At 43.1% G+C, this 9889-nt stretch overlaps 1 protein-coding gene across 4 annotated transcripts; it reads right to left on the bottom strand.

Moving 5' to 3' along the window:
- Positions 1–883: 883 nt before the first annotated feature.
- Positions 884–4448, bottom strand: hlx1 (H2.0-like homeo box 1 (Drosophila)). 4 transcript variants are annotated; one of them, XM_043695899.2, is made up of 4 exons: positions 3659–4448; positions 3004–3168; positions 2222–2409; positions 884–1694 (listed from the first exon to the last, which is right to left on the bottom strand). In XM_043695899.2, exons 1-4 carry the CDS (start codon positions 4125–4127, stop codon positions 1371–1373), a joined length of 1146 nt encoding a protein of 381 aa, XP_043551834.1. In that variant the 5' UTR covers positions 4128–4448; the 3' UTR covers positions 884–1370. The 4 variants fall into 4 exon arrangements, with proteins under 4 accessions (XP_043551834.1, XP_043551835.1, XP_043551836.1 ...); XM_043695900.2 differs by having other exon boundaries at positions 2222–2406; XM_043695901.2 differs by having other exon boundaries at positions 3070–3168.
- Between the last annotated feature and the right edge of the window lie 5441 nt (positions 4449–9889).

Raw genomic sequence — 9889 nt, 5'->3', positions numbered from 1 at the left:
TCCTGCCCCCCATTCCCCTCCCCCACCCCCCGTGAAATATGTGTCGGTTCGACTTGCAATCTAACAGTGAGCAGTAACGGGTGGTGAGGTGAAGGATCTTGGGGAGGGTGAGGGTGGGGGGTGGGGGGTGCAGGGGAGGGGGGGGGGGGGGGGGGTAGAGGTGGTGGCTTGTGTGGAGACCAGTACTCAATTGATATGGATTGGACCGAGCTGGCTGCAGTCACTTGGCGCAGTGGAACAAACGGTCTAGTCACAAGCCTGTGACAGGCTTAAAGAGAAAATCGTTTTGAGAGCTGCATTTTCATACAACTCTGTTAAAATGAAGATAAAGGAATAATGTTTAGACCGTATTAACGCCTGGCTCCTGAACAACAGGGAATTCATTAACTGAAAAATAATTTGTTGTTTTAATATACCAGTGAAAATAAACTGCATTTAAACAGCGCCAACTCAGTGTGGCCCTTATTAAATCTGATTTCTTTTAACGAGTAAAATTGATCAGATAGAAATCCCCCAAAGCAAACTTCATAACCGTTCCTACTTTCTATGTACAATCTCAATATATTATCTCTTTATATTTAAAATTCAAATAATTTATACTAATGCAAAAAAGTTAAATATAAACTATTAAAATAATTAATTTAAGCAATGTAATATCAATGAATAATTTGCCTGCTCTGAAGCTAAATTATTGTCTCTAACAAAGCAGGCGCGACAAAAGAACACCAGTGATTCCCCTTATTTCCCCTTATTTTCGAAATATATTCGAAAATATTTAATACAAATCCCCAAATTCATGCCGACAATACTTTGATCCCTGATATAATATTACTGAGGACACATTCACTGAGGAGATAGCAAAGAAATCGCAAGTACAACGAAACCTTCTTAAACCAGTATACCCACTTTATTCCGTGTATTTGCGATGAGCGCAAGCCTTTGAATCAACCCGCATGAAAGTGAAATGTTGACCGTCATTGAAGTGAATAGACTCGGTAAGGGCAGAGGGTTGTTATTCTGAATGTTAATAAAAGTGAGCGCAGACACCGGTGTTGAAAATATTATTGTTGCCTTTGGTGAAATGTATAAATCCACTGTCTCTACTGCTCCAGCTTGGGGGGATACATAAAGCACATGGAAATCAAGGTGGACAGATTCAACCCTATGATACTTCTAAAACATTTTTAAACCAGTCTGTATGATGCCTTGTGTCGAACACCGTATTTACATATTTGCAATTTACAGGTAGGAAGTGGTCAGCATGATCTATTTCCCAGCTTCCTTTCGCAACAATATAACTTACTCTTCTGAAATTGTCCTTTACCTCCTGGTAATCCTGTTAGTAGGGGCGGGGTAAAATTATTTCACATTTATAGCACAATTTGCAACGGAGATGGTGGGGCACTTTGTGACGAAGGGCCGCATTGCTTTAACTCGACAGTACTTAGGGAGGCGAGCCCCGACCTGATGACAGTCGCCTTGTGTTCAGGACACTCGTTCACCTCAATGTCTTTCTCATTAACGTCAGTCAATTCGGAGTCACTTTTCTCATTATCACTCAGGCTCTCCCTCACTCGCTGCTCTCCCTCCAGAGACGCTGGCTTCTCCAACTGCTCCTTCTCCTTCTCCCTCTGGGCCTGAGCTTCCTTCGAGTGCCTCCACTTCATCCGCCTGTTCTGAAACCACACTTTCACCTAGTGGGAGAAGGACAAATTCCGCAATTTAGCAAAAATCTTCAGTGTTTTGTTTTATAAATAAAAACCCGACGTTTCCCAATCTAGTCAACCCAGGAAGTCTGGATGAGGGCTGGTTTGAAGCTCAGCTCCAGCAGCCCCCGCACGACCCCGTGTTACAAAATATGATTTTACACAAGATACCACTTCCTCATGCTTAGAGCTTGACAACCCCATTAAACAGTGTGGTCACAGTTTAACAGCTTCTGAAGACCCACATTATACCTTCCTTCAAATGTATAACACCACATTTATTAATAATCAAATAGTATAGTGGGAGACAGCCCGGCGTGAATTCCCTTCTCGACATGCACCTTTTACAATTGTTTGTTGCTCATTTTTGAATGTCCGACCTTCTGTTGTTTTTGTCTGGCTTTGTAATGGATTCTAATATAATTATACATCAACCGGGAGCATTTCCAAGTGCTTATGGTCCCTATTGCTGATGTAAACAGGATACTGGAGTCGATCAGATTGGAGGGACTAACCTGTGCATCAGTCAAGCCCAGCATCGCTGCCAGCTGCTTCCGGTCAGGCTTGGTCACATATTTCTGAATCTCAAACCTCTTCTCCAGCCCTTTTCGCTGCAGATTGGAGAAAACAGCTCGGGACCAGGACCGTTTCCTTTTGTAGGTCTGGGGCATAGTGTCTTTCGTTAGGACAGCGTAAGGCCCTGCTGGTTAAAAGAAAAAGTAGCATCAGTATTAATGTTGCGGGAAGGGTCTCGCGTGTTTTCCTTTGACAAAAGCACAAGGAAAATAAAATTGCTTCCAAAGTGATGTTTAATCAGAGATCATCACCGCGCACTTAGTATTTTGCAGCATGAAAATTCTGGCCTGGGGGGTTACGGCTTGACAGCTGCTGTCGTGCCAATCAAAAATGTGCTGCTCCTCCTGGTTTGACCCCCAAAGTCCTGAATCGCATCCCTAATTCCATCGGCTCGGATCCTCATCGGATGAACTGTGAATATGATCGAATCACTGCCTCCCACAACCAGATCATAAATGAGGTAGATGTTTTTTTTCAGAAAGGGGCGAGGGATGTTAGATAAAAACTAAACGGGATAAATGTGCCACATAGAGTATGAACGATTTTGCAGGTTTGTAACATGTATTTTATCGAGTGGCTTACTTTATATCGCTTAATTACTTTACTGAGATTGAATACATGTTTACATGACCTTCCAACGTTGCAATACTGTAACAAACGCATCTGAAGCAGAGTTCTTTGTCCCCCCTGTGGCGTAAATGGGCGAATTAAGACTATTAACCTGGAAATGAGTCCTGATAATGGTGCTGGGACGAGGTTCTGGAGTTCAAAACTGAGGAAGGCTCACCAAGTCCAGGGTCCAGGGACGCAAAGAACTGGCTGGCGGAACTCTGCACAGAGAGGTGCACTCCCGGCTGGCGAGCCGTGCCCATAAGCGAGCTGAGATCTGCAGTGGCAATTGGAACGCAAGGTTAAGCTATTACCGTTTCAAAAAAAAAACCGTTTCCAAATCATTCGGTCAATTCTGTAAACCATGGTCAACACCCCCGCCACCACCCCCACCCCTACCAGTTTAGGCTGGTACCAAGATCGGAAATGTAGAAAAACTTGTTGTTTTAAAAAGTGTAAGAAAGCCAGATGTGTATTTACAGCAATGGAGAGCTGCACTGACAGAAACATGTTCCCTGGCAAGGCAGACCTCACACTAGTTTCCCGTCACTAGAGTGCTTATTCCCCAAAGGATGCATCCACCCCCTTTTACAGACGCTAGATGCTTCTTTAACACAAATAAAAGTGGTCCAATAACCAGCCCATCAGCTTCCCGTGCAGTGGTTACTGACTTTAAATTTGTAAAATATGAGTCCTGCTCTCCTGACATTGTTACTGATGCTTGAGGTGAAAAATAAAACGACAGGTCCTTGCCCGGCCTATCTTACCTCGTATGCTACTGCAGTCTTTGATTTTAAAGTCAAAGTCAGTGGAAAGAATCCGATCAATGCCGAATTTGAGGTCTCTGCTGGACGGAGCGGGGAGCTGCTGCATCGAACCGGCGGCGAGGTGGATCCTGGCCGATGAGGAAGTGCAGATGGCGGGGCTTCGCTGGTAGGGAGAGGTCGGGGAAACTCTCGTGGTGAAGCTGGCGAGCCGCTCGGGAGCCACGGGTGTGGGACGAACGGGAGAGCCCGGGGATTGCATGGCGTGTGATCCGCTCAGATGGGCCACAGCGGCCGGCGACCCGGGCAGAGGCGGAGGGGCACTCGGCATGTTCTCGGCGTCACTGAGATGCAGGATGTCCGCGATACAAAACGACGGCTTCTTCACCGAATCCAAAAAGCCGTTCGAGCAATAGGCGGACCAGAGGCTGAAATTACTGGCGTAGTAAGGAGCTAGTCCTGTAGTGTACATTGTGCAATGCTCCCTCCGCTCTGCCCTTAACTCGAAACAGCAATTAGAATGGAAACGTGAAAAGCTGGGGGCGAAAACAGACTTGGGGGCGGGGAGAGAACTTGACTTTGCAAACCAAAAACTTTCCTAAAACTCATCTGCACATTTGGCAAGAGAGTTCAAGTCAGCTTGGGAAGAAGTTGCCAGTGTTCAACTCGGATTGGCTGCATGTCGCTCCCCCACAGCCAATGGCAGTGAGAGCTCTCCACAGTCTAGCTCCTCCTGCTGTACTGCAGCTGCGCCTGAGGAAGTCCAGCAGACTTTAAATGCTGGAAGCAACACGGTTTTAAGGGGTTTTTTTTGACATTTGCAATGCAACAATGGAAGTCACGAGTTATTGTATTCAGGTTTGGCAATAGCTGTCTATAAATAAAAACGAGCCCTGCAATGCGCTGGCGATTATTTATTTTATTATAATATCTGACTACTGCTGGGGTTGATATATTTTTAATTTTTTTTCTTCCCTTACCCCCACACTACCGCCTAACAGCGGTACTGCTTATTTTTCCCCAGCACCCATGTCGTGTAGGACACAGTGAAGAACAGCAGGTGTATAAATCTTTATTTGTATTCCACCACCAGGAAGAAAGGAAACACCCGAGTGGCCAGTGACAAGCAGTGCCCTTCTCAAAGGGCAATGCTGTGTGATCAAACAGAGAAGGAGAGGGCAGGGATTAAATCAAAATAGAGTTGGAGGGGGAAATAAAACACTCCACTCCCTGCGGTGCCCATCTCTCCCTGAACAGCTCAAGGGTGTTGGTGGGCACTGCGTGCTCCTTCTCCAGAGACACCCGGGCTCGGACATAGCCAAGGAATGGTGCAGGCAATCGGCCCTAACGACCCCCTCCTCGGCTCGCTGCCTGGACCTGTTTATGGCCAGTTTGGCCAGGCCTATGCTGGGGTTTACATTGGACACCGAACTAAGTCCAACTGTTGCGGACCCGTGCGGCTTTCATTAATAATCTAAGGATAAGCCGACAGTTCAAGGATTGGAAAGGAGATCATTTACGGTTAATTGGCGTCAAGTTGTGCGTTTTGTTTTCTGTGAATAATGGCATTAGGTCGCATTCAAAATGAAAACCAAACGGTTTTCCTGATTTGAGGTAATATAAAATGATGAACATTTGGGTGAAGTCCCAGAAGACACCTTGTGTCTCAGTAACCAGTATCTCACTAACCAGCCAGCCAGAATGATTGGGATTGAACGGGAAAGGAAAGGAGATCACACATCTCACTTTAATCTGAGGCTGAAGTCACAAACGCAATGCTGCATTTTTTTAGGGAATGCATTTGACGCGTCAGCAGCTTGAGTACGGTATTCAGTAATGGGGGAAAAAAACAAGTCCATTTAGAAGTAACACTACAATTATAGCCTCAACATTACTCACAAGACAGCAGATTTAAATTCAGCTCTAACCTCCAATTTGTTTTATAATAGCGTGCTCTCTCTCTATAGATATAAGGCATTACTCTGTATCTGTCTGTAATCCTAAACTTAAAACTTTGCTGTCGATATAATGACCTATTGGAATAACCCAGTTGCAACCCAGGCGTCTACACAACAATGACATCTATCTTGTTTTGTGTATTCCCCGTACATTGTTAAGTATTTGTTTGAATTGGAAATATATAAAGACGTTTTTCTTTCCTCTGGACCAGTCTTCAGAGTGGAGGAAATGTCCAGCACTATTAAGTTCACATCGTTGATAGCCATCCTGTTTTGATGTGCTTAAACGCGAAGTAAATGAGCGGATATGCCTGTTAGATTTACTTAAAATAGAACCCCTTTAGTATTTTAGGATACAGCAGAAATCCTTATTTCTTCCGGAGAAAAGCTTTATAATGACTGGTAGAACTTCCGTTTTCAATATTTGTGCAACTTTATCTCGTCTCGCAAGTTGCACTTGTGACGCAAATCCGCTCCGGTGCATGAAAAGTGCCACAGAAAGAAACGAAAGCAATTTGAGGAGCCCGACCCCAATGTTTCTGCTGATGAGCCGGAGAAGTCCAACCTCAACGCTGTTCCCTGTGCCTCCTGTTGAGCCTAAATTTGCTGTAGAATTGAAGGTCCCCAAACACAGCAGTAAACTCCAGGGCACCAGAGATATCAACAATTAACATGTTAATGTAAAATAAAAATGTCCAACTCCCAGGAGATGAGCATTTTTAACTTCGCTTCCGAGTGAATGGATAAAGTATTTCATTTTCATGCGGCTAAAGCTTTGTTTATGTTTTTTTTAAAGAAAAGCCTCTTAGTACAAACGTTTGAAATGGGTAGGAGATATTTCCGGTTTTTTTAAACTTCCTGGGAACCCACTGTTAAAAGCCAATTCTTAAGTAGTTTCGCTGACTCAGATACGGTGGAAATCATTCATGGCATGATACAACGTCAATAAGTAATCATGTTTTTTTCTGTCAATTCTGTTTTCATACCAAGTGCAGTGCAAGTAACACTGGACACTCTCAGGCGATATCACTCCAATGATTTGATTCCAATCTCTTTTATTCTTCAAGCAGTATAAGAAATGATTTACTTTATATACATGTCATTTTAATTGATGGTAATAATCCGGCATAGTTTCAGCTGGAGCAATACATAATAATTCCTATTGTTTGGTTCCTTTAAGAATGATTAACCCCGGATGACTCTCTTTGGCCCTGATACATTTAAAATATTCCAATGACACTTTTCCGGCACACAAATAGCGGAATGAATTTCGGTGCTCAATCAGACAGACATAACAATATAGGGAAGAGGATGGAGAAACCGCTCGGCGGGCACTGAGCTACACAGTTGTTTCAGGTGCTGCCGAGCTGTAAAGGGAAATATTTCAGTCATTTAGAGGTCGCTATGACAGCCCTGGGACCATTCTATAAAAAGATAGACGACACAGCTATATTTCATTATATGAGGCCGCTTTTAACTTAAGGAAAGCTCTGTTCGATTAATGTTGCTGAAGCTGATCACTTTTCTCCAGCATAAATCAAAGACTCAGTCAGATTCTACCACACATTTCTTTCTGCTTTGGTGTGTCCATCCAATTACATATGTGAGAGATTTATTACTCTATCTGCTCTAACTACTCATTCTGCCATCTACTTTGCAATGTTATTAGGTTAGTTTTACCAGTTCTTCTGAAGGTACTTTTCTTTGTCACTTCTTTAGAGGGTCAATACTTATATTATGTAAAGCAAATTTAACGGTGAACATTTAAAATTATAGCAACACTTTCAGAAATACACATGCAAAAACAGAAGTGCAGACTGAACCTAGCTCTGGTGGAAACAACAACTGCAAATGATCTGAAATGTACTTAGACCAAATAGACCCACAGAGATCAGAATATATCCACCAAACAGAAAACAGCACTTATTTTTCAACATGTCAAGCTTGAATGTGGCAACTCATTTCAGGAGTGTCGGTGAGTTGTTTCCTTTGCGATGCAGCATTTGATGCAGCTGCAATCAGCTTTAATCTTGATGCAAAAGTGAAGGATGCTGATCGTTTTTGCAAATGGCTGGGTGTTTCCCCGCTTGCCGCCCTCCTGGCGATCAGGAGCAGGAAGATAATGAGTAAAGGGAGTAAGAATGGAGTGAGCAGCTTGAATTATAGTTTCGCACTGCCACCTATAGGCCGCCCGGCGCCTCGTTGTTCACCTCACTCCGCTATTGCGAAACCTGTTGGAATCAGTAGCTCCTTCGCTACTCTTGGGACCCGTTTGCTTGTTGATATATTAAATCAGTTCCCACCACATCAACCGCATCCCTCTCGCCCCCAAATAAAAATTTCAGGACGAAAATTACATTTTCTTCTAAATAATTAACAGTTGGATAAATGTTTCAGCAGTGTTACAGTTTAATAATTTAACTAGGTGATTTAATTTCCCAGACTACTGATGGGAATCTCTGTTGATAATCCATCTCCCGAAGTTATGATTAATGTGCTTCATAAGCAGTGCAATTTGTGCCCCACCACCCCCCCCCCCCCCCCACCTCAGTTGGATTTGTTTAAATGGGTTATGTACAAGTAAGCTGGGCCCTGAAAAATTAAAAAGAAAAATCAACTTAGTAATTTGAGTGGAAAAGGATGTGAAAGCAAATACTCTTACACGGGACGGAAACGAAGTGTTTTTTGTGAACTCTAATTTTGAAAGCATGATATCTACAGGTGTGTATGCTACATGCAAGAGTTCGTTAACGCTATTTCAAATAGAAAATGTCATTCACAAGAGACTGGGCACATTTAAACTCATAGGGTCTTAGACATTTTGACAATATGGTTTGTTGCAAGGTCAGTAGGTCTGAATCGGGCTGGAAAAACAGCGAAGCTTTAGCTCTGAGATGACCGCCTGAGCTACCCGCTGAATTAGCGATCGAGATCCCTCAGGAGTCACCCAATTGTTTGATGGTGACGATTTCCAGAGACTGGTTACCGATTTGTGCAGGATCACAGTTTCCAGCGTTAACAAGAAACAACTCCTTCCCCTCTCCATGAACTGCAAACAAGTCGCGATATCCTGCAGTCCCTAGACTTTAAAGTCACCAGCTAATAACTTTCGAATGTGAACTCCTAGCGGACAAAATACCCTACAACCGAGTCGGTGCCTGCTTACATGCAGAATCACAAGATTTCACGCCTCCTTGCTCTGCCCTTGTGTAAAGATTTGTCCGTGACCTACTTGGTGTCATTACAACTCTTCACACCTTGCTGCCTATAGGAATATGTTCAGTGCTTTACAGGGCCATCCAACGAATCGCCAGGAGCGCTGAGATCATTAGAAGAAGGCAGATTTCATGGAGTAGTTCCCCCCTTCACCCATCCCACCTTTTAAGCGAGTAAGATGCACCATTGGTTCAATGTGTCTCTGCAGTCTGCCCCAAAGGGAAATCATCCAACTGAATGTATAACATTCCTCATTCTTACCCCTAGGCTGAGCTGTATGTGTTTGGGGTCATGTATGTTTTTATAGTTCATATTCAAATAATTAATTACCGATTTATCCGAAATTGGACATTGTTGTGACTTAAAAGTAATATTTTATTATCGATACCCAATGTACGGGCCCATATTAGCAGAGCGGATGGGGGAAAATGACCCAATTGTAACGCCCTTCTATAGCATCCCTGTTAATTGTTGTAAAACATTTATTGATATACACTATCCTGCCATTGCAACTTTAAATGTAAAAATGCATTTATTTACGTTTTGATACCATCGCCCAGGTACCAAAGTAAAGATGAGGTTATTTACTGGTCTGAAGATAAAAATGTACAAGACCCACCAAGACCCAAACTCTCCGCTCAAACTGCAATCAGCATCTAATTGAGTTAACTCCGACAAATACCCTTACCTAGCCTTAGACTGACAAGAATTTTATTTTAACAACAGGATACCGCACCGTATGTTACATAATATATCATTACCATTCCAATATTTACAACATCAAATTAATGAAACAATGGAGCCGATTATTTCATACAACAGGCGTTAAGTATCGCCCATGGAAATAGAACCCATCGTTTCTTGACGTTGTTGTAATATCTGTGGTCAAACGGAAGTAGAATCCAGAATCTTAGCAGATCGACAATTTATCATGTACTAACCAATACAGAACAACCCTTCAACTAGTGTCGAACGATGTACTCAAAACAGTTATAGGAAGCAAATCAGTGAAAAAAGTGATCAAAGTGCACAGTGCTTCGGTTAGACCTTGTTAGACAAA

This window comes from Chiloscyllium plagiosum, unplaced genomic scaffold (assembly GCF_037043375.1).
Source record: "Chiloscyllium plagiosum isolate Xiang-an unplaced genomic scaffold, Cpla_swu_hap1 HiC_scaffold_10, whole genome shotgun sequence".
NCBI lineage: Eukaryota > Metazoa > Chordata > Chondrichthyes > Orectolobiformes > Hemiscylliidae > Chiloscyllium > Chiloscyllium plagiosum.
The sequence above is the reverse complement of the archived record's forward strand: the minus strand, read 5'-3'. Positions and strand labels throughout refer to the sequence as shown.